Here is a 25056-nt window from a genome sequence, read left to right as displayed (position 1 = left end):
TAAGTAAACTGAGGTTGGCTCTTCTTGCTTGAAGTGTTATCGTAAAGGGAAGTGGTGTGAAGACATACTGTGTCAAAGCCCTCTAGTATGTTTCCGCTAGCATTTCCTGTGACCCTGCCTGGTAAAAAGGAGTCAAGCCTTGCCCTCAGAGCCTTAAGATGAAGACCATGTAGATCGTACTCGTGTTTAGATGTCAAGGGCCAAGGACCTCATCAACATGGCTCATAGCTAACACCATGTTAACGATGCTGCCCTCTCAGCAGCACAGATACTTGTTAGCTCTGTGGCTAAAATGGCATTTCGAGGCAAATGAGCCAGCATGGGTGATTCACCACGGTCACTCAGCGAAATTACGTCCTCCAGGCGGTCCGGCCTCTCGAGGACACACCTTTCTCAGCTGCAGCCCAGCATGTGGAAAGGCCTCCAGTGCCACCCTTACTTCTGGACATTGTTCTGTTGCCTTGACAACAGTTACAGTTGCTAGTGACCGCTTGTCAGTCAGCGATGTAGACGGAAATCCTCAGGGCCCCCCAGTGTAAATGTACACGAGTAACCTTGTAAGTCACTCTGGATAAAAGCGTCTGCTAAATGCCATAAATGTAAATGTAAATATCTAGATATGGGCTGGTAACTTGGTTCTAGATATCAGAACCTATATCAATAAACCCTAAACATCTGTGAAATCACAACCTCTGTCTCAAGGCTGTGTGCAATGCCTTGGTGACATATGCAAATTTTAGAGGTCAGTTTATTAGAATATTAAGAGCTGGTTTTAACAGGATTCTAATTTCTAAGGATGGAAGCAACAGTCCTGAATTTTCTCAATGTGTGGACTGTAGAGTATCTTTTTGAGATGCACTGTGTTGAAACGTTCATGTGAAAAAGGGAACTTTAAATTTTAAAATTGCAGAAACAGACGAAAACGACTCGCAGTGGGCCCTGTGACCCATAGAGCCCTCTAGTAGGTCGATTTCCTAAAAAGCGCAAATATGAATACCTAGAAAACCTCATCCAAAGATGGAAATAATTAAACTGTCGCATGTGAACTCGTGAAACTTTAACAAATGCATAAATAAATAAATCATTTAAATAAATAAATACATTAATAAATAAATAAACGCATGTGACGGATGTACTCTTTGTCCGAGACATTTAAAAAAAAAACATGTTTTCTGGGAAAAAGGAAGTGAAGAACAGCAGTATGCAGCTACACCCTCTACATCCTCAAGATTTTCCTCACCAAGCTTCTCCTCAGCAAATAAGGTTCCCGTCACGTTCCTTACCAGGTTCTGCGCTGCTCAGCAGCTTCCTCAGCAAACACATGTTTTACTGAAACTCTTCAAAACAACGATGGCGTCTACCTTCATGTCCTATATAAGCGAATGTACCAAAGCAGGGCGTAGAAGAGAGTCTTTGGTCAGAGCTCTGGTCCGCACTGGTCCCAGCATTAACAGGTAAGCACTCACAGCACGACACTTGGGTGCCGGCATCTAAAGGGTTTATTGTTTCTGAAAGTTTCAGCACTAAAAAAACTACAAACCTGATACTTTTCTGAAACGTTAATTTAGAAAAATATAATTACAAAACACATTTTTATCCAGTAATAAGTTATAAATATAATTTTATATTAGCTTAACGTGGAATTTTGTTGTGGATGGAACAAAATAAAGAAATTCTCAAATAATGAAATTCATAAACATTTCAGTCTTGTTAGTTTTACATAAAACAAAATTCGTGGGTTCGTGGATTCGTGGGTTTATTTTGTATTTGTTTACGTGTTGATTTTTGATTTTTTTAAAATAAATTTTAGATTTTCAGTAGTTCCGAAATCAGTTTTTTTTTTTGTTTCAGTAGTTTTAAAATCAGATTTGTTCGGTAGTTTTGAAATCAGATATTTTTTGTTTCAGTAGTTTTTAAATCAGATTTTTCAATTGTTTTAAAAACAGATTTGTTTGGTAGTTTTGAAATCAGTTTTTTTTTTGTTTCAGTAGTTTTAAAATCATTTTTTTGTAGCTAAAACTAAGGCCACCATGTCTTTACTTCATAACCAGCCCATGTCCTTTGTTTTCTCCAGAAGATTCCCTTCCTTCACGTCCCACTCTTCCAGATCTTCACCATGGCCCTCCTCACTCCGGTGCTGTTTCTGCTGCTGGCTCTTCCTGGAGGTTTCAGCGAAGTTGTGGATCATTTTGCTCAGACTTGCCCTCAATTCTTTATTAACCCAGAAGGAACTGTGTGTACTCCGACCGTATTCCCTGACCAGATTCGCTACAAACAAATCTGCCAGCTTCTACACAGGGGGGACGAAATAGACACGTATGAGTATGCAACCCTTTACGACACCGAAAACAGGATCCCTGTGTTTTCAGCCTACACGTTTGAACATTTAATGGAATGTGAAAGAAAAACAGCCTGGTTCATTGAACCCCAGGTAGGTTAAAGGCGACCCTGCGACCTTGCGCCGGTTGCTCGCTTCTCAAATAGACCATAGGTTCTTTTCCTTCTCCCCTAAAAACCTTCTGCCTTACTTTGCAGCTTGAAAGTTCCGAAGCAGACAGTTCGATGGTACCTGACAACAGTGGGGCTGAATTACCACATCAAGCAGTCAACAGGGACTACATTGGGTCAGGCTATGACAGAGGGCACCTGGCTCCAGTCTACCATGCCAGGTCCCAGAGGTGCTCCGATACCACCTTCACTCTCACCAACGCCGCTCCACAAGCCAGTTATTTCAAAGAAGTCCCATGGAGGTCAACGGAGAAAGAAGTGGCTCAAATTCTGATGACGGATTGTGCCGAAATCTCTAAGTACATTGTCACCGGGGTGGTTCCTGGCTCTAGTATGCTAAAAAACAGAGTCCGAGTGCCCAGTTACTTCTGGACCGCTTACGCCTGCCTCGACAACAACCTGCAAGTGACCACCGCAGGTGCTTACCTAGGGATGAACACCAACAACAGCTGTGTGATACGACTCTCAGTCATGAATCTAGACACAATCCTCGGCCACCTGTATGAGCTACAGGATTTCTCCGTATTCTGTGGGCACTCTTTCGAACCTATCACCGCCGTTCATGGCAGGTTCTGTTCAGCTGATCAGCTGATGAGGCGGCGTCTGACGTGGTGTCAGAAGTGTTCGCCTGCATATAATATAAAGCGATGCGTTGAAAGGGTCCTGTATGGCTTCTTTCACGCCAAGAGCAAAATGTGCAGGAGGGCAGAAAACTAACGTATGTGATATTTGAATATTCAGAAAATACTAAAGCATCATTAAAAAATGACAAAAAAAATACAATTTCAATAATAAACATCTTTGCAAACATTAAAACCGTCTTGAGCTGCGTCCCAACTGTGTTACTAATACTATATATATATATATATATATATATATATATATATATATAGGAGAGAGCAAGGCCAGTTGTGCTCTCTCTGGGCTCCGGCTGCTGATGGCTAGCATCATGACCAGGATTCGAACCAGCGACCCTGCTAGTTTTTTGTGATTTCTGCCAGGTTTGTTTGAAAAAAATAAAAAGACCTTCACACCTTGCCAACTGTGAAGCTTGGGGGTGGAGGCATCGTGCTTTGGGGTTGTGCTGCTGCCAGTGGTATTATCAACATTGCACATATTGAAGGAGGAATGGATTCCATGAAACACCAGCAAATCCTGGTTTTCCCTTCTTGGTTTGAGGAGACATCACACTACTGAAATGAGGAACATTGTGAACCTTTCTACATTTTTCTCAACTAGTCTTTAAGAGAGAAATCATAAGTGCCATAACATAAACATCTAAAATGTACACTTATGGTGTAGAGTAGTGGGTAACAACACTGCCCTCCCTGTGGCAGAATAGGGTTCAATTCCCTAGTCAGGTAAACACCCCACCCCACTCAACACCAATCCTTGAGCAAGCCTCCTAACGCACCACTCCCCCCCCCCTTCCTGCTACACGCTAGACATGAAATACCTGGAATAAGCAGCCCAACACAAACTGGGTGAATGGTGTTTATTAAATCCAGACAGAAGACATGGTCCTTGCTTCTTCACGACGTCTGCTGCAGTGCGAATAGGTGTGTGCGAGTGTGAAGAATGGGTGTCAGAGGTGTCAGAACCCAGGTGTGTAGCTGTGTAGTGTGTGTGTTGAGTTGAGTTTGAGTGTGTGTGTGTGCGCTGAGCGCGAGGTGAAGCTGAAGGTTGCATAGGACACTGCAGAGCCGAGCATCAGGCCAGCCATGTAGGAAACAGTCATGGTGTTTCCTGCAAGAGGAAAATCATTGGTTACTTCAGAGGGACACTTTTTAAAAAGTCAGTACCGCCTCTTCAGAGGAGCCCATAAGCTAAGAAACTCCCCCTTCTGCAGCCCCCCGAAAGGTTCTGGACCCTCAGTGGAGGGTCACCCGACTCACCTGCCAGCTCCCTTTGTTGCGGTGGCACCTTGCCCGCTGCCTGGATCATGGGCACGGAGCCCAGGTAGCCGTTGCTAATGCCCAGCAGTACGGAGAAGGCGCATGGCCAGGCTGGGTGAGCCAGCAGGGGGCGCTGTGCCGGAGACACGCACATCACGAAGAGGGGCAGGAAGAGGACACGAATGCAAGAGCACACCAGGAGCTGCACACCACCCCATTCGTACGGGCATGCGGCCAATATCTGACGGAGACACCAAAAAAAAAAAAAAAAAGAAGAATTTGATTAAAGGCATCTGTCGGGTTAAAGTCCTGCACACTTGCTTTGTCCTCCACCTGTCAGAAGACTGAAGAAGAACTTTTCTAATTTTAACTGTGAACAAGGCTTAGCCCTATCAAGCTAATTAAGGTCTGGGACCTTAGAATTGATTTGAGAGCTCAGTGTCAGAGTAGCTTTTTTCTTTCACCCTAAAATTGTACACCGCCTGTGGAACATAAGCAACCCAGGCCATGTTTAAGGTGGTAGTAACTTCAGGCTCCTGCAGAGGGCGCTGTACAGGGATCATCAGGCTATAAATCCCAGTGGGGTGTGTGACGGGACTCAGACTTTGAGAAGAGTACAGTACAGTGCAGCGAGTGTCTCGTTGGATGTGTGGAAAATGGGTCGCTAAGCAGATGTTTATGATTGGCTAAAAGGAGTAATTTCATTTGGGCGTGTCCAAAGATCAATAGTGTGAAGGAAGGAGCCGAATCTGCAGCTGTATGAAAGCCTACAGTCAAATCCCAGTGCCAGTCGATCCCAGTCAATTCTGTGGAGAATTTGCTGCAGACTGGGATTTCTGCCACTGCTATTAGACCCGTATGACTGTACGCTTCTATACAGCTGCAGATTCGGCTACTTCCTTCACACTATGATCTTTGGCCACGCCCAAATGCAGTCTCTCCTTTTAGCAACTCATTAACATCTGCTTTGAGACCCATTTTCCACACATCCAACGAGAAACTCACTGCACTGTACTGTACTCTTCTCAAAGCCTGAGTACCGTCCCACACCCCGCAGATATTTATAGCCCATCATCCTCTACAGTGCCATCTACAGGAGCCTGAAGTTACTACCACCGTAAACACGCAAGGTATAGATCGCTGGTTCATATTCCGGGTCATGCTGCTTGCTATCAGCAGCCGGAGTCAGAGAGAGCAAAACTGGCCTTGCTCTCTCAGGGGTGGGTTGATGGCACTTCCTCTTCCCCAGGCGTCTGTCAGCTGTTGTATCGGAGCTGTGGAGCCACACTACCTAGCGATGCTGCATCTGCTGCAATTGGAAAAGAGGTGGTGGCTGGCTTCAAGTGTGACCTTTGGACAGCGTAGGCACTCTCACCTTGCCCACAAAGTCAGCCATGTTGAACAGGGCCATGGTGAGTATGGGCAGCCACTCTCCGAGCGTGTCGTTCTGCAGCTCGGACTCCAGCCCCGGGAACAGACACAGGGTTATGAAGTACGTCACAGAGATGGAGAGCATGTAGGGCCAGATCACACGGGCGACTGCACACCTTCGCACCATTACATCTAACAGAGGGAGGGAAGCCATGCATTGTTAACATTCTGAGATCTTCAGCATTTCAACTCACATTTCCTATATTTAGGCTGTGGCCACACTCTTAAAAAAATAAAGGAGCTTCAAAGGTTCTTCGAGCTAGAACCGTATTTGTTTAGACCTTTTAAATGTCTAAAGAACCTTCATCATTTGTCCATGGTACAAATGTGCTCTGCACAGGTGTCTGAAGGTCCTCTGAAAGGTTTTACTACACTATGTACACCATGTGTCCACCATGTGTCCAAATGTTTGTGGACAACTCTTCTCAGGAATGCATTCAGCTACTTTCAATTGCACCCATTGCTGACACAGACGTTCAAACGTACACACACAGCTTGTCTAGTCCCTGTAGAGAAGAAGCACTGCTAATATATTAGGACTCTCCAGAGCAGATAAACATGAACCTATTGGCCTAGCGGGGTATAAGGCCCCCCCGCACAGAGCTCTGGAGCAGTGGAAGAGTGATGTTCTCTGAAATGATGGTTGGTGCTCCATCCAGTACTTTTGGGATGGGCTGCTGTTGAGCTGATTATGGTCAAACCTTTGATGCTGCTCCATGTCCTCTTGGTCTTCGGTTTGGGAACGTCGAATCTGACGTACGTCCCATCACCGTTATTCAGGTTAGCAGCGTCACCTTCAACTGGAGCACTGGTGACAGGACCATCCTAGAGGGAGACAAGAGAGAGTTGGGAGTGGGGGAAACACTAAACACTGAAATGTTTAGGACCAGGGTTGGAAAAAACGAAAGCAGACGCTTGGAGCTACGTAGACTGGGTGTCAGGCCGCATTTCTTAATGCAAGACATGCTGCATTCTCAGCATTGGCACAAAGGAAGTGCTACTGCGACAGCCAGGTTGTCTTGTCCCGCCGGCATGCTTTTTTTTCAGGTGGATAGATGATGGCATTACCTCGTCTTCTGTGCTGGCGTCCCGGTGCATCTGATATCTGCTCCTCTGCTGCACTGAAGACACAGTGATCTGACCTTTGACCCAGGCGTCGCCATGACGGGCCCGTTCGGTGTGGTGACGGACGAAGCGGGTCCGCCGCACCAGCATGTGCAACAAGAAGCAGAGGGTCTCCATGGAAACAGAGAAGAGGAAAAAAACAATAGTGTTGTTCTTCTCGTTCTCCACCAGCAGCTTAGTGAAGATTCGGCTGAGTGAGACGATCACTCCCGCTGTGCCTGAGCAGGTAAACAAATGTGTCAAAATATGAGTCACATTGCATGTTTAAGGTGGTACTAACTTCAGGCCCCCTGCAAAAGGCTATAAATACCTGTGGGCTGTTTGACGGGACTCAGACTTTGAGAAGAGTGCAGTCTAGTCTAGTGCAGTTAGTGTCTCATTGGAGAACGTCCTGTAGACTGGGATTTCTGCCACTGCTGCTAGACCCGTATGACCGTACGCTTCCATACACCTGCAGATTCAGCCCCTCCCTTCACACTATGGTCTTTGGCCACACCCAAATGCAATCACTCCTTTTAGCCATCCGTGAACATCTGCTGTGCAATCCATTTTCCACACATCCGACGATACTCTTCTCAAAGTCTGAGTCCCGCCGCACACCCCGCAGGTGTTTAAAGCACGACCATCCTTGTGAGCGCCATCTGCAGGAGGCTATGTGTGTATATATATATGTATATATATATAGTTGCTATGGTGACGCAGAAGTTTCAGCTCACTTTCTCCAGTCATCACACCCTGGGTGTACCGCTTGGGCAGCATCCCCGTGTAGCCATAGAAACTGGACTGCTGCACTGCAGAGATCAAAGGTCAAAACCGGTACCATTAGTTAGGTTACTGTCTATATTTATATAAGTGTGTGTGTGTGTGTGTTAGTGTTATCACCTGTACATCCAAAGGCGACGATGGCAACGGCAGAGAGGGTTACAGCGTAGGACTGCTGTGAGTTAAAGAGTTCTAGCCAAACGTCAAACACACTCACAAACACCAGAGGGCCCAGTGCAAAGAGATACCCTACACACACACACACACACACACACATACACACAAGCAAAATGTCAAGCATCAGGAGTTATTCTACAGAAAGACAGCGGAAAATGTCACAACCAGAGGACCTGGGGCCACTCTAAACACATTAAGTAAAGCCAATAATACACACACACACACACAGGGCATAGTGTTTATTTGCTCATACTGTTCTGTATGTGTATGTGTGTGTGTGTGTGTGTGTGTTTGCCCGTGTCCTTACCGACACTGATGCGCGTGTGTAGACTCAGTCTCTCCACCAGGGCATTGTTCAGGATGACAGCACCAAGGGCCACTAGTATGTATGTAAGACTCATATCAAACACGATAGAGGAGCCTGATAGAGAGAGAGAGAGAGAGAGAGAGAGAGAGAGAGAGAGAGAGCATTGCACAGGCTTCTTTTACAAGTTTGGTGAACAGTCAAACTTTCCTACCAACCCCAGATGCAGTCAATCAGTCAAGAGACGCCTGGTATTTAAGGTTTTGCTTCTTTAGTTTAGAACAGGAGATGCTAGGCTAACGTCGCTAACAAACACTGGACTTAGACTGTCACCAATCTCAACTTCCGTCAACACACCCCAGAGAAATCACGTAAACAAAAAGCCACGTTAACGTGTTATTTACACATTACCATCCACACACATTGTAGTGTGTCAAACTGGACTGTAAACATCCACTATATGGACAAAAGTATTGGGACACCTGCTCATTGACTCATTTTCTTCCGAAATCAAAGATATAAAAAAAGGGACAATAGCAGCAATGGCTTACGGCTGTTTGCATCGTACCAGCAAACTTGCGATGGAGGTAGTCCACATCCGTTATGAAGCTGTTGTACGGTAGCAGGAAGCCCACCCCAGCCAATAGCATTGCAAAATAGATACCATGGTAACGGTCATCGGGTATGGGCTCTTCAGAGTCTGCAGAGGAAGATATCAGAGATATCATTGGACCTGTGTTTCATGCTGGTTCAATAGATTGTTAAAGCCTGATACACTATTTGGACAAAAGTATTGGGACACAATTCTTAATCAACTCCCTTGATTTGGGACTTACCTCTGCGGATGATCTCCCTTTTCCGGAAGTCTTCATCTGGTAGCTTACTGAAGCTGAGGCTGGATATTGCACTCCTCTCGCCTCCAGATCCCAATCTACTCCACTCCTCCGAGTACATCCCTAGGAAGGGACTGACAGAAAGGCATTGTACTGTGCATGGTAGTGGTGGTGGATGGGGTGGGCGATATGCCAAAAATAGATACACACCGTCTGGCTCAGCCGTCTAATGGCCTGGGGTTCGCTGTAAAATGGCCAATACACACATATACACGATATGTCCATGAATCAGTGAGGTCAGGTACTAAATGGGGTGTCAGATGGGGTGTCTGGACACTGCGGACTAATACGCTACCACGAGCCATGCCGCTTTGCCATCAGTAGCCAGAGTCTGAGAGAGCACAACTGCTACGAGCGGGTGGGTGGTTCCTCCTGGACGTCCCCATCAGCCAGGCATGGTAAAAGCTTAGGCATGCTGGTCATGATGTTCAGCCAGCTTGGTGGTCATGATGGTCATGCTGGTTTTGTTGGTCAGCCACCTCACCTCAGTCATGCTGGCCCGTCATGGTCACGCCTGTTGTAGGTTGCACTGAAAGCAGCTGACCTGGTCGTAAAGGCTATGAAGGCTATTCAATGGTCTTGCTGACCCATCGTCCAAAGAACCCTCCAACCCTCCTCCTGGAGAGCTACCGTACCTACCGTACCCTCCTGCAGGTTTCAGCTCCAACCCAAAACAAGTAGTGAGCTGGTTGAGGTGGGGGTGGGTCATTAGGGGGTCTAATGGTATAGGTGGCTCTCTTTAGGACCACTGGAGTAAAGGTGAGGTGAAAGGTGAAGGTCAGGGGCAATAGAATGAGCACGGGCTCACGACATGAATAACTGCCAAACAATAAACAACAACAATAATAACAATATTCAGGGCTAATACTGTCCTCGTGCGCTATAATATGTGGTCATATTAAAATCTCACAATGCAGAAGCGCGTCCAGTAATCAGACTAAAGCCAGGCGGGTTGAATGAGGAGCTTCAGAAAACGAGACAGGGGGGGTCCGGTGACGACCCCTCGCTGCTCTTTCTGCTAAAACTGTAATGCTGTAGAGCAATAGAGCTGCACTGACTGACAGAGAGAGAGAGAGAGAGAGAGAGTCACGACGATGATCACGAGCAGACAGACAACAGGTCTTTTACCTCAGGACGACGCTTCAGCTCAGCCCCCCAGTCCAGAAACCCCCCAAGATCACAGTGAAGGTCGATAACGTCGTCTTCTGTTTCCAATAGGACTGAATGGATGTGTGTGGACCCCCCTCTCCCTCTCCCTCTCTCTCTCTCTCTCTCCCTCTCTCGCTCTCCCCTTCTCTCTCTCTCTCTCTCACACACACACACACACACACACACACAACTCTCTCTCTCATTTGCTCGCTCTCCCCCCTCCTCTCTCTCTTACACACACACTACTGTCAGGGCTTAAAGGGACCATATCATGTAATGAAAAGTTTCATATGCACACACTCATACACACACTCATACACACACTCATACACACACTGGTACACACACACACACACACACACACACACTGCATGTCTAAATGTCTGCAATCCACAGCTCATTCCCTTCAGATGGTCTAAGCTGGTATCTGAGGGTCAAGGTGGTTGAAAAGCTGGTCAGCCAGTTTAGCTTTTGACCAGCCCAGTGCATGTTTTCATTGGAGCAAGCTGGTCATACTGGTTGACACGGTCAGTAAAAGCCAGTTGATCAGCATGGTCATGATGGTCACGTTGGGTTTTTTTGGTCAACAGCCTTGGTTGTGCTGGTTGATGGGTGTGGCCATAATGGTCAATCAGCTTGGTCATAATGGTCATGCTGATCATGATGGTCAGCCATATTGGTCATGCTGGTTAGCCAGCATGGTCATGATAGTCATGCTGGTTTTGTTGGTCAGCCACCTCACCTTAGTCTTGCTGGTTGATGAGCGTGGCCATGATGGTCAGTCAGCTTGGTCATGATGGTCATGCTGATCATGATGGTCAGCCATATTGGTCATGCTGGTTGATGAGCGTGGTCATATTGGTCAGTCAGCTTGGTCATGATGGTCATGCTGGTTTTGTTTGTCAACCACCTTACCTCAGTCATGCTGGTTGATGAGCGTGGCCATAATGGTCATGCTGGTCAATCAGCTTGATTATAATGGTCATGCTAATTATGATGGTCATGCTGATTATCATGGTCAGACACACTGGTCATGCTGGTTAATGAGCGTGGCCATATTGGTCAATCAGCTTCAAATCAAATCAAAATCAAATTTTATTTGTCACATACATAGTCATACACAGTATAACTTGCAGTGAAATGCTTTTTTTGACAGTCTGCCCACATCAAGCTATACAATAAAAATCTACATTTAAACTTAACTAAACCTTAACTTAATGAAGTAAAGTGCAAAAGTGCAAAAGAAAAATAAAAATAAAAATGAAGAAAATAAAAATAGAATAAGTTACATTTAAGTTAAAGAATAGAATATAAAAATGAAAATATAGAAATATAAGCAAAAAAAAAGTACAGAATACAAATATACAAATATATATACAGAGATGAAATAGTGCGTGTCTGTGTGTGTGTGTATATATACATACATATACATATGTACATATTTATCTGTATGTGAGTGTATGTGTGAGTTAAAAGAAATATTTCCATTGTTGTCCGTAGTGTGTTTTCCGTGAGCCATGGTTGTGTATTGTAGTGAGTGAGGGTCCAGTTTGTGTATGTAGATACTTTGATTTAGTGTCCTAAGTCCCTGTCCCCATTCAAGGCACGGATGGCTTGTGGAAAGAAGCTCCTCCTCATTCTCTCTGTGTTAGCCTTCAGGGTTCTTAAGCGTTTCCCCGAGGGCAACAGAGAGAACAGTCCATTGTTGGGATGACTGGGGTCCTTCACAATCTTCTTGGCCTTGGTCCAACACCGCTTCTTGTAGATGGACTGCAGGTCAGGAAACTCCATCCTAGTGATTCGCTCTGCTGAACGTCTCACTCGTCGTAGCGCTTGCCTGTCCTGCTTGGTGCTGTTCCCAAACCAGACTGTGATGTTCCCCGTGAGGATGCTCTCGATGGTGCAGGAGTAGAAGGATCGTAGTACCTTGGAGGGCAGTCTGAAGTCCCTCAGTCGTCTCAGGTGGTATAGGCGCTGACGAGCCTTCTTCGTTATGGTGTTGATGTGGCAACTCCATGACAGGTCCTGCGAGATGGTCACTCCAAGGTATTTGAAGCTTCCTACCCTATCCACCGCCGTTCCACTGATGTGGACAGGTTGGTAGCTCCTCTGCTGTTTCCTGCTAAAGTCCACAATCAGCTCCTTCGTTTTGCTGGCATTTAGCTGGAGATTATTATCCTGGCACCAGTTCTCCAGGGTTCTAATCTCTTCCAGGTAGGCCTTCTCGTTGTTTCCTGAGATCAGGCCCACCACAACTGTGTCGTCAGCAAACTTAATGATGTTGGTGGAGCTGGAAGTGGCTTTGCAGTCTGAGCTTGATCATAATGGTCATGCTAATCATGATGGTCAACCATATTGGTCATGATGGTTGATGAGCGTGGCCATAAATGTCAGCCAGTATGGTCATAATGGTCAAGCTGATCATGATGGCAAGCCACCTTGGTCGTACTGGTCAACCACCTGATGGTCATGCTGGTTTTGTTGGTTAGCCACCTCACCTTAGTCATGCTGGTTGATGAGCGTGGCCATAATGGTCATGCTGGTAAATCAGCTTGGTCATGATGGTCATGCTGATCATCACAGTCAGCCGCACTGGTCATGTTGGTTGATGAGCATGGTCATATTGATCAATTAGCTTGGTCATAATGGTCAAGCTGATCATGCTGGTCAGCCACCTTGGTCCTGCTGGTCAGCCAGCATGGTCATGATGGTCATGCTGGTTCTGTTGGTTCGCCATCTCACCTTAGTCATGCTGGTTGATGAGCGTGACCATATTGGTCAATCAGCTTGGTCATGATGGTCATGCTGATCATGCTGGTCAGCCACCTTGGTCCTGCTGGTCAGCCAGCATGGTCATGATGGTCATGCTGGTTTTGTTGGTTCGCCATCTCACCTTAGTCATGCTGGTTGATGAGCGTGACCATATTGGTCAATCAGCTTGGTCATGATGGTCATGCTGATCATGATGGTCAACCATATTGGTCATGATGGTTGATGAGCGTGGCCATAAATGTCAGCCAGTATGGTCATAATGGTCAAGCTGATCATGATGGCAAGCCACCTTGGTCGTACTGGTCAGCCAGCATGGTCATGATAGCTTCTCAAAGGATGTTGGATGACCCCTGACATTATTCATTGATCCTCCATCAAACCTACATTGAGCCTACATCCATTAGACATCCATTAACATTATTGACATACACTATTTGTCCAAATGTTTGTGGACACCCTTCTAATGAATGCACTCAGCTACTTTAAGGACTTTAAATTGGGACAAAGCAGCTGTCCCAATATTTTTGTCAATATAGTGTATTTTGGTCATCCAAGGACGTTCTTTGTTCGCTGGCTTAGCTCCGCCCCCATTTGTGTTATAAAAGGTGTTCTTCGCTCATTCGACCACCGGTTCAGAGCAGCCAATCAGAACAGAGAGATTTACATACATCAGTCTTAAAGGCACAGTAACAAAAACAGTCTACCCGCAAGTTCGAATCCCGAGCCATGTCACTTTGCCATCAGCGGCCAGAGTCTCTCGGAGCGGTGCTCTCTCCGGGTGGTTGGATGGCATCCTCTCCCCTCATAACTCTTAAGTGATGTTGGCCGACTGGGGTGGTGCTGGGGACCCGGCGCTTTCCTCGTAGAGTGTTGGCGATGTCTGCCGTTGCATGTAGGGGGCGCTAGCAGGCTAATGTTTCGTGTGGTGGTCTATTTAATGGTGTAGATGTGTGACTCCTGAAGGTGCGTAAAGGCTTTTCCCCACTCGCCCTCTCAAACGGAGTTGCAGGAAGAAGAAAAAACATTCGTACAGTCAATCCGAACAAATGCGTCTAACGACTAGGCCCCTCGGGTGTCCTCGGGTGCTGAGGCAGAAAATCATTTATGGCAGGCAGCTAGTGTCAGAGTCTGTTCAGCCAGCTGTGAGGATGAGAGGTTATAATTACATAGATTGAAGGCTGATCACCAGTACTTCAATTAAAGCGAGTCGGCCTGCTCGTGGAAGACCACTGGAAGACCCTCATGATAACGGTGTAATATCATAACATGTGCTATGGAGAAAAAACGGAAAGGAAAACCCAACCTTCAGAATGAGGTTAAGTGGGATCTGCAGCCTAGATTTGCTTAGAATGGAGCTATAAAGGAATCCCACCCAGCGAGCGGCAGACGGAAAGGCCTTGCTGATGAGAGAGGTAGCCCCACAGACTGGTTGGAGCTGGCAGAAAGGCTACAGTAGCTCAGATAACCACTCTGTACAACTGGCTACAGCAGCAGAAGACGAGTCCACGTCAGGTCCCACTTCTGTCAGCCAAGGCCAGAAGGCTGAGGCTGCAATGGCTCAGCACTGCAGAGGGGTTGGGTGAATGAGGTAATAGGGTTCAGGGTAGCCCAAGGCTCATTGGTGTGCACAGGAAGCGGAGGCTAGCCTGCAGCGCAAACTCCCAAACTCCCAAAAAGTCCAAGCTGGCTATGTCCTGTGGAGCCCAGTCCTGCCAAAAAATTAGGACACCCCATTAAAACCTTTGTCTGGCTTTACAGGTATTGGAGGAGACCAGTGTTAAGTCCTTAGCCTCCTAAGGACCCTATCTTACAGCTTACTGCTTGTGAATATCTCTACGCTGATGGCCACGGTGGTCTCGAAACGAGGGGTGTTCAGGTCAATTTCCGGTGTATTGCTACGTATCTCTGCAGTGGAAAACACAGGAGGAGCTCCACTGACTGAAAACGTCTAGACAGACGTTCGTTCTATCTTGGCAGTTCTTGAGTTTAGTGTTAGTCAGTGCTGGTTCTTCCCAGGCACCAGATCTGGACCCAGTGGAACAGCTTTGGGATGTGGTAGAACGGCACATAATGATCTGCAGATCTAAAGTTTTCCTAGAAGGTCGACGCGATCATGTCAGCATGGACCAGAATCTCCAGAATTTCTTGAAATATAGATCTAGAACCCGTCAGTGTGGCCTGCCATAACTCCGCCATCGCTCTTCCTCTAACTCGGCCTCATGGAGTTTGGAGTCTCTCTTCACGCGCCGAGATTTGTTCGCCCGCGGGCTGAACGTCCTCGGGAGCTGTTGGAAGACTTGGAGCAGAGCTCATAAAAAATGTATAGCTTTCATTTGGGTCAGGCTGTAAACCTCATGTTCAGCAATTTACTTCAAAGTTCAGATGAAACTTGCGCAGAATTTAAACCAGCAGGGGGTGTGTGAGGGGGTATGGGGTGTGGGGGGGTAAAAATCTGATTGGCTGAGCTGCGTTCAAGCCGTGCTAGACGAGCAGTGCTCAGATCTCTTGGCTCCAAACGTTGCTAGCATGCTAACACCTCCGCGCACTGAACACAGCTACTGCATAACAAAACTGTGCTCGACTACTGCAAAAGCCTCTTAACTACCAGTTACTACCACGGCTAGCATGACTAGCATCAACTAGCATGAATCCCAAGCTGCTTCATGCTGGTCTGGAGCTTCATTGGCAGGGTGTGCTGGAGTGTTAGCTTGTAGCATGTAGCTAAATCTAGAAAGAGTCGGCGCCATGCCAATGTCAGGGGTTCCGGGTTCAAGCTGGAATTTGTGACTGGGTGTTCCAAAGCCGACTAGCTAGCTAGCAGTGAATTGTCAACACAGGCACGTGCAGCCCGGCGCTCGTACACACCCCCATGCTTTACACCACTGAAATAGCAACCCGCCAAGGTCAGTCTGACCGCACCTGGCTCTTAAAGGGATGGCGAGAGACACGCTGATTGGTTTGTTACTGCACGTTACGCCCAAAAAAAAAAACAACACACCCACGATTAATTAAGAGACTCAGTACATGACTTCTGTACGTTTCAAGCTGTGCAGGATGTACTTTTCCCGTCTTTATGATAGCAAAGATACAGCTAAAGATCGTTAAAATAGGGCCCCCTAGTGCTGGGAGCATTGCTAGTGCAAGGGTGGGTGCATTGGCAGTTGCAAACTGGGATAAAAAGGGAAAATATTGATAAATATTATTTTTTAAAAGTATTAAATATAAATGCATACTTAAACCAGTGTGTTTTAGGCACTGGTGTACTGGTCAACCAGTTCTACATCAGCACCAGACCAGCATGAATAACCCCCACCCCGAGCGCATTCATATAAGGCCTTCTCTTCTGTCCTTCAGTCCCGGCTTCCTGCTCGTCTCATTGAAGCACATCACACACACACACACACACACACACACACACACACACACACACACACACATACTCGCACACAGTCTGAATGCTGGGTCTCCATGGTAACCCGTGGAGGGGTATTGTGTCAGAGATCTCTCAGGAGATGCTGAGAAAACAAAAAAACCTTCATCCTCATCCTCTCTGCACTGTGTGTGTGTATGTGTGTGTGTGTGTGTGTGTGTGTGTGTGTGTGTGTTATGGACCATCCTTCTGGTCCACATAGAGAATGTTCTGCATTGCAGATTGACTGAAACAGGAGATTGAGTGTACTGTACTGGGTAAACTGGGAGAAGCACAGACAGAGAGACAATTGGACAACCACCCTCCCACACCCACCAGTGTCCCCCAGCGTCCCCCCAGCAGGGTCGGGTTCTGAACGTGGGATCCGCTGTTACAGAACCAGCAGAGGGAAGCTGCAGAAGCTGAGAGGAGATGAAGCTGTGCGGCAAGGTTCACTGCACCACTCTGGGCGAGAGAGGCATAGAGACAGTGTGTGAGAGAGAGAAAGAGAGAGAGAGAGAGAGAGAGAGAGACTACCCAGTACTGCCAATACACCATAACGCCAGACGTGGGCTATAGAGGGGTATAAAGTGGGAGAACTGTGAGGAAGGGTGGTAATCAATCAACATCCTGACCTTGCAATCAAATCCTCACAGCAAGTAGGAAGCCTCACCTCCTTCTCTGGACAGTAGAGACAGTTACTCTCAACACAAGCAGGATCAGCTCTTTTTAACACCCTGTTCAGAAGAAGCAATGAATGAACAGGTGTCCCAATACTTTTGTCCATAGAAGTATAGAACTTTTTGGACGTATAAAAGTATTGGGACACCTGTTCAAGTGTTTATCCAGCAGATCCTCGGAAAGCATACAGTGTTCACGAAATGGACAAAAGTATTGGGACACCCACTCATGCATTCCTATAAATTGCTGTGAGGATTTGATTGCATGCAGAGCGTTGGAGCGTTGGGGGGGGGGGGTATGCTGAAAACAAGTGAAAGCATACAGTATGCACAAAATGGACAAAAGTATTGGGACACCCACTCATTCATTCCTATGAATTGCTGTGAGGATTTGATTGCATGCAGAGCGTTGGAGCATTGGGGGGGGGGGGGGGGTATGCTGAAAACAAGTGAAAGCATACAGTATGCACAAAATGGACAAAAGTATTGGGACACCCACTCATTCATTCCTATGAACAAAAGAGTCGATCCTGCTTGGGTTGGAGCAACTGTCTCTGCTGTCCAGGGCAGAAGGCTTTCTCCTAGGTTTTGGTGGACATTGCTGTGAGGATTTGATTTGATTGCATCCAGAGCGTTGGAAAGCGTTGCTGAGGTCAAGATGATGGATAACCACCACCAATCCACCTCACTTTCCCCCCATCTGTCTCCTCAAATCATCATAGATAGAGCACCATCCATCAGTCCAGAGAACCACAGCAGTTCCTCAGGGTGGGGGTGGGTGGGGTAGGGGTCCTATTGTATTGGCAGTACTTCTCCACAGGGACAGATGCAGATCTGTGTCAGCTATGGGGTGCAACGTAAAGCAGCTGAATGCATACACTATATTTGGGCTGTCCACAAATATTTGGACGTCTAGCGGACGCGCTCTGGGCGGTTTACCGTGCGACCTGTAGGGGGCGGTATACAGCGGGCAGGCTGACGACAGCGCCGTCGGAGAGGAAGAGCGGCGTCAACACATGTCAGCTGGCCCTCAGAGGACGTCTCGGGGTTAGGAAGCCTGTGAAATACCGTGGATATCGGGGTGAATAAGGCGGTGTGATGTGGAGGGGTGCGCTGCTGAGGGCTGTGGGTGGTCTACATGGGGCCGTCAGGGTCACCGCTAACCCGGCGTGCGCTCCCGTCCCGGCCCAGAGAGGGGATCCCCAGCGCAGAGGCTTCTGGAGCTCCACAGCAAGCAGAAAGCACAGGGGCAGTCTCACAAACGGAGAACCCACCGCCGAGCAGGACGAGGACAGCCAGCAGTTTGGGGATTATTCCTCCGATTTCTCCTCCAGGACCAGTTTCAGAAGGTCCAGCCCTGAGCAGCAGGACCTGAGGTATCGAGAAGATGATGCCTCTTTAGAGGAGAAGGAGGTCGTGAAGTTCAGGTCCAAGAACACGCCCTACTGGTACTTTCTGCAGTGTAAGAAGCTCATCAAACAGGACAAGGTAAGAGGGCTGGGGGGGTTGAGGGGTCCTAGCCAGCCTAGGGTCTTCTAGGGCAATCAAATCCTCACAGCAAGTAGGAAGCAGCGCCTTCTTTTCTGGACAGTAGAGACAGTTACTCTCCCCAAAAGCAGGATCAGCTCTTTTTAACACCTTGATCAGAAGAAGCAATGACTGAACAGGTGTCCAAATACTTTTGTCCATAGAAGTATAGAAAACTACATATATTTGTATAATATTTGATCTTATCATGATCGATTGTGTTACCGTGGTACATGATATGCTTTTATATGTAAGTATATTGTAAATTGAAAAATATTAAATAAAAAATATCGTCAAAAAAAAACAACAACGATGATGTCATTTGATGGTTAAATGGGGAGGGAGGGGGGGTGAATGGTCCTGGAGATCTAGCATCCCACCCAGGAGCGTTCAGATCTAACACACCTGCCACTGTTGTTACCTGGATCATGGTGTGGTAGGTCAGGGTGGGGGATCTCCTGGGCCCACCAGCTTGGCAAGCTGGTCATGAATCTGCTTGTCAACAGACCCAGTGTTGAGCCCATCTTAGCTGGTAGAGAAAGTGTAGAAAGTGAGGGGATCGGTCATGCTGCTTATCTCTCTCTCTCTCTCTCTCTCCATCTCCATCTCCAGCTGGCGGAAGCCTTGGCCTTGTTTGAGGAGGATATGCTGAAAGGTGAACGGATAAAGCCTGAGGAGTTCAATTACACGGTGCTGATTGGAGGATGCGGGCGAGTCGGCTATGTGAAAAAGGCCTTCCAGCTCTACAACAGTGTGAGTGTCAGTGTTGAGCGTCGCACTGCATGATGTCTGTGCCTCGTCTACGAAGATCCGTAGACAAGCCGTAGACGTAGACGCCTCTGTGTACATCTGGCTTATTACAGCGGTTATTTCATAGGGCTGTTATGTGTCTGATACTGGTTTTAGGGTGTGAACATTACCAGTAACTGGTTATCTGCCAGTATAATAATTGGTACTGTCAGCGTGTTAACCTTTAACCTTTACTTAAAAAAAAAATTAATCATCTTACCAAGTTTGGCCCCAACTTCCTCCCGTAGGTCCCTCTCTTTACAGAGCCGGGTGACGTATTCGCGCCGCTACTGTTGAGCTCAAAGGGTAGATTAGACTTTTTATTTATGCTGAAATATGGATTTGATCTTAGAACTAGAAACAAATATATAATATTATAATATACACCTCTAGACAGTTTATTAGGCATATTTACATATTTATTAATTATAAATCATCACAGAATATTGTTGTTATTGTTGTGATTGACACCATTACACCTCTTAATTGCTTGACATCACATAGATATATAGATATATATAATAGAATTTGACCATATATATATATATATATATATATAGGGGTTCGGTTGTATATAGATATTTCAGGGCCTTTTCACACCTGCACTTTTTTAGTCTGGTTAAATCGGACCCTGGGTGTGATTCGTTTGGGCTGGTGTAAAATCAATCATCGCACTCTGATGTGAATGGTGGTCTCCATCTCAGTCTCTGATGAACTCCAGAGCAGTTTGTTCGTGGTGAGAAGGTGATCCGACCCGACTGTCCGGTCCGGTGTACTCTGGTATAGTGGTATAAAGTCTAGCTCTTTAGTTGCTCCATGTAAACCGGCCCAGAAATAAGCACTAGTCCTTCTCATCTCTGCAGGTTATATAGGCTCTAGATGGCATTGAGGGAGGAAGTGGGTTATTGGTGGGGGGTGGGGTGAGAAGTTTTCCCAAATGAAAAATTACATTTTTGAGTGCAAACAGCAGAAAAATGACCTGAATCATGAGGGTAAACCGATCCTGATTAGAGTAGCTGGAAACCTAAGGTCAGAAAGCCGGGAGCTGAGCGTGAGGGATGCGAACTCAAGGTGAAGTAAATGGAGTTGTATACTAAGAGAGGAGTAAAGGGGGTGGGGGGATTGTCGGGATGAGGGGTGTTTTATTTAAAGGAACAGCCCCTCAAACCGGCTGTTCTGAAAAGACGGTCACAGACGTTCGATTAGGGGCAGTAGGAACTGTGTTGACTTGTGGGAAATGAGCCTAATATTTAATCTGGACGTCATTTGACCAACCGCGACCAAACGCGAACCCGCGGAAAGCTACAAATTCCGTAGTGGATAAAGACGTTGTCTGACTTGTTCAAAATGTTCCTCTTCCTCAGATGAAGAAGCGAGGCTTGGAGCCGTCGGGCGCCACCTACACCTCCCTGTTCAACGCGTGTGCGGAGTCGCCGTGGAAACAAAGTGGCATGGAGCAGGCGCTGAAGCTGTATCGGGAACTGCGTAACAAGAACATTGAGCTCGGTGCCATCACCTGTTACGCCTGGCTCAAGACCGCGGCCCTCTGCGGCGGCCTAAGGGCTTGCCTGGACGCACTGCGGGTAGAGAGTGTGACACGCACCTGAGAGATGACCGCAAATGCATGCGGATCGGATATTCTGTAATATACGATATTCTGACCTTTCCCTTTTTTTTTTTCCTTTTTTGGTAGGATGTGCTTCAGAGCGGACTGCCCGTCACACAGGAAACCTTTCAGTACCTGCTGATGAGCTGCGTGAAGGACAGGCAGCAGGGCTTCTTGTTAGCACTTCAGGTCTATATGCAAACACACACCTGTACACCCCTGTGTAGATTACACACACACACACACACACACACACACACACCCCCTCTTTTATTTATGGAAATCTTACCAAATCAAACTACTCCTTTAAGGACGGTCACTCATTCTGGTTTATTCTGCAGATGTGGCACCAGATGCTCGGTGCTGGCATAAAACCCAGTGAGCATAATTATAACGTCCTCCTGCGCATCGCAAGGGACTGTGGGATAGGTGACCCCGCCTTGGCTTCCACGTTGCTGTTGCGAGGCCCAGAGGGGGCCGGCCCCAGAGTCCCGACTTCGAGAAGGGGGCAGAGATCTAAGGCCAGAGACGGGACGGCACATGCTAAAATGTTAGACCTGGGCGTCTTCGAGAGGAGCCTGTTTGCATTGGAGGCCGACTCCAGCGCGCTGGACACGCGCTCGGATGGGTGGTCTCCTTCCAGAGAGGGCACGTTTGACCTCTCGGAGGCGGATGCTCCAGAGGATGGTCTCTCAAAAACATGGCGCTCGGACTCCGCTCAGTTGGCACCTCTGTCCTCGAGTTGTGATCTTCTGACGGATCCACCGTCAACCTCCCAGAGTTCCTGCCTGCCAAACCTGCTTGACCCCAGCACCTGTCGCTCAGAAGTGGTCGCCTTGGGAACGGTGAAGACCTCATCTGATAGGCTGGCGCTGATGGGCGATCTGGACGGCTTCTTGAGCCAAATGGCGAAAGACGGAGTGACCCCCGATATCAAAACCATCACGCTGCTGGCAGACATGGTGAAGCCCAGCAGCCAGTCGATTCAGAGGCTGATCTCGGTGGCTGATGAGCACAGGCTGAAGCTGGACGTGGTCTTTTTTAATACTCTGATCAGTAAGGCTGCCAAAACAGGAGATCTGGATGGAGCAAAGGTGGGATGCAGATCTCTGTCTTGGTCTTAAATGTAGGTGGGGGTCCGTCTTATGCTCGGTAATAATGTTTCTCCCTTATTTCCTACCAGGCTGTGCAGGCCCTGATGCTCAGTAGGAACGTGCATGTCAATGTCAAGACGTTCGCTGCCATTGCTTTGGCATGCAGGAGACAGAAGGACGGACTACAGCTTCTCTCAGACATGCAGGTTTGATGGTCATTCTCATCACGTTAAAGCAGTACTATTAACCATGTCATGGACCCAACCTGCCTTGCGTCAACAGTCCAGGCTGGTGGAGGCAGTGGTGTAATGGGCGTAGGGAGTGTTTTCTTGGCACACTCTGGGCCACCATTAATACCCATTAGTCATTGCTTATGATGCCTATGTTGAGTATTGTTGCTGACCGTGTGCATCCCTTCATGGCCCCTGTTGACCCATCCGCAGTTCTGCAGGTCCTACCCAGTGTTAGAACCTAAGTGTTCCTAATAAATTGCTCAATGTTGACGCACAGTGCTGACCGTGATGCTTGTTTGTGCTGATTGTTCTCAGGCGAGTGACATTGCCCCCAACGTCCATGTGTTCAGCACCCTGGTATGCCAAGCGGCCAAGCGTTTGGACTACGCCTACCTGCAGGAACTGCTGCGGCAAATGCACCAGCTACAGGTTCCACCCAACGAGGTCATCATTCGGCAGCTCGAGTTCGCCGCGCAGTACCCCCCTACCTACGATAAGGTCAGTCGCTCTGGGTCTCGCTCTGATGACCTGCGTCCAGAAACTTTTCCTACTGTCCTTCCCCTCTAGGCCTACTGCTCCACGCAGAGGACGATATATATGGGGAAATGGGACGGATCCCTGATCTCTTTCAGACATGACATTGGCCGTGCTCTCTCCCCTCAATGCTCTTAACATGATGAGGCGTCCGTTAGCTGCTGTGGTAGAGCCGGGGGCATGGCTGATTTAGGAGGCGTGTTGGTGTGTCTTTGCTATGGTAACAACTTGAGTCTCTGGTTTATTACTGTACGTTTATTACTGAGTCAATCAGCGTGTCTCTCGCCATTCCCTTTAAGAGCCAGGTGCGGTCAGACTGACCTTGGTGGGTTGCTATTTCAGTGGTGTAAAGGGGGGGAGCTGGGCTGCACATGCCTATGTTGACAATTCACTGCCGAGATAGCAACGAACGTCTGACTGTTGACGAACGTCTGCCTAGGCTGTTTTCAGTCAGTGGAGCTCCTCCTGTGTTTTCCGTTGCCAAGATACACAGCAATAGGCCTGAAACTGACCTGAGCACCCCTCATTTCGAGACCACCGCGCCCACCAGCATAGATATATTCACAATCAGCGCTGCTGTTTAAACGAGGCAGACGTGAGGCGTGAAAATAGACTGCTGGTGGGCTGTAAGATAGGGTGTATATATATATATATATATATATATATATACCCTAAGGCAGCATCAGTAGTCACAAATTCTTAGGAACTACTGTTCAGGTGATATCCTCGATATTTCATAAGATTTCATAAATTCTTCATATTTCCTGTAAAAACAAGCCTTTACTCGTGTGAACCAATTGCTTTGGTGCTGATAGTGGGTTTAACAGAGTCTCAGCTTCTCAAAAGCAGTGGAATGCGTGAATAACACAGTGTAGAAACAGCGAGAGGCAGAAGACGAGTTTCTGAGTGTCCATTGGTCAGTTTCACACGCTCATCGACGACGGACGCACGCATCCAGGAATTCTAGATCACAGAGAGGCAGACGACGGACACGGGAATCCAGCAGTGCTACGCAGGAAGAGGCCGAGACGAGTGTGTCGACTCGTCTTCGCGGCCTCGTAACTCCAGATGTGAGTCACGTACGTTCTGGCAATGAGATGCGAGCGAAAGGGCGGAGTCTGCAAAGATATTATTAGAAACAGGCCGGCTTAATGCCCTCGCATACTCTCTGGGGGCGCACGCAGTGATGTCCCTCTAGCTTCGGTTAATTCTCTGCTTTCTTCTTCTGCAGTTAAAGTCCAAGAACACCTACCTGGAGAAGATAGACGGTTTCCGAGGCTACTACAAAGAGTGGCTGCTGTTCATGCCAGGCCAGGAGACCCCTCACCCATGGGACAAATACCGCCTCCCCAAACTAAAGGCTGAGGAACCTGACGTCTCCTCGGACAACGAAACCAGTCCGAGCTCTAGTCAGTCGAGACGTTAAATCGGCAAGTTATGTCCGTATAAATGAGACATTCCTTAAGTTCTCAAACCCGAGACAGGCCTGAAGGACGGGGGTTGGAGCAAGCTTGGAGGAAGCTTGGAGGAAAATCCTGCCTTAATCCATATTGAGCGAGTGATCACCTCTCCAGTACCTGAAGATCAACCTAGGCTGGTGTGCTGGACTGGAATTGGAAAAAAAAAAAAAAACTGGTGCAGAATGATTAATGGATTAATGAGCCTCTGGGCAGGTTTGCCGGCCGGACGCTGTGTACATGCTTCCTGTAGAAGTGGATTCTGTTGTATTAACGTTTTCACATGGAGAGGTGGTGCTCATTTACTGCAGGTTGAATGCTTGGGATGTTTGGGTTTGCCTATAAACCACTGAGTAGTTTAAGTCAACGTGACGGGGTGGTGACAGAGTGGGATTAGGACTTTTATTGGTTCATATAATTTGTCCCGCTCAGTGGTGTGCAGTAATGCAATTTAAATAAAGAAGATGTTTTAAAGGCAGCAAAAGCCAGTATGATTTGCTATGTACCTTTATAGAGACCAAAGAGGTCCATTTTGATTTCACGTTGACTTTGTTTACTTTCGTGTGCTTTATTAAATATTGGAAACTAAATATTGGAACCAAATTGTCTGTGTTTATTTTAAACTGTGACGTCCAGTCTGAAAGAAAGGGGTGTTAGGATGATCTATAGCTATAAATCATGATCAAATGACAGTGATATGTTTTTTTTTTT

At 47.3% G+C, this 25056-nt stretch overlaps 2 protein-coding genes across 3 annotated transcripts; one reads left to right on the top strand and one right to left on the bottom strand.

Moving 5' to 3' along the window:
* Positions 1 to 3989: 3989 nt before the first annotated feature.
* On the bottom strand, positions 3990 to 10382 carry slc29a4b (asolute carrier family 29 member 4b). Of its 2 annotated transcripts, none has more exons than XM_072657211.1 (11): positions 10224 to 10382; positions 9039 to 9169; positions 8771 to 8902; positions 8206 to 8319; positions 7842 to 7970; positions 7676 to 7750; positions 6903 to 7177; positions 6536 to 6659; positions 5779 to 5966; positions 4404 to 4644; positions 3990 to 4254 (listed from the first exon to the last, which is right to left on the bottom strand). In XM_072657211.1, the coding sequence occupies exons 2-11, from the start codon at positions 9154 to 9156 to the stop codon at positions 4103 to 4105; spliced, it is 1548 nt and encodes a 515-aa protein (XP_072513312.1). In that variant the 5' UTR covers positions 9157 to 9169; positions 10224 to 10382; the 3' UTR covers positions 3990 to 4102. The 2 variants fall into 2 exon arrangements, with proteins under 2 accessions (XP_072513312.1, XP_072513313.1); XM_072657212.1 differs by having other exon boundaries at positions 9039 to 9158.
* A 7716-nt stretch (positions 10383 to 18098) lies between these two features.
* ptcd1 (pentatricopeptide repeat domain 1) lies at positions 18099 to 24948 on the top strand. Its single transcript, XM_072657732.1, has 8 exons — positions 18099 to 18593; positions 19245 to 19385; positions 20786 to 21004; positions 21115 to 21216; positions 21369 to 22121; positions 22211 to 22327; positions 22670 to 22852; positions 24120 to 24948. The coding sequence occupies exons 1-8, from the start codon at positions 18204 to 18206 to the stop codon at positions 24312 to 24314; spliced, it is 2100 nt and encodes a 699-aa protein (XP_072513833.1). The 5' UTR covers positions 18099 to 18203; the 3' UTR covers positions 24315 to 24948.
* The last annotated feature ends 108 nt before the right edge of the window (positions 24949 to 25056 follow it).

The sequence above is a fragment of the Salminus brasiliensis genome, chromosome 15, assembly GCF_030463535.1.
Source record: "Salminus brasiliensis chromosome 15, fSalBra1.hap2, whole genome shotgun sequence".
In the NCBI taxonomy this organism is placed as follows: domain Eukaryota; kingdom Metazoa; phylum Chordata; class Actinopteri; order Characiformes; family Bryconidae; genus Salminus; species Salminus brasiliensis.
The sequence above is the reverse complement of the archived record's forward strand: the minus strand, read 5'-3'. Positions and strand labels throughout refer to the sequence as shown.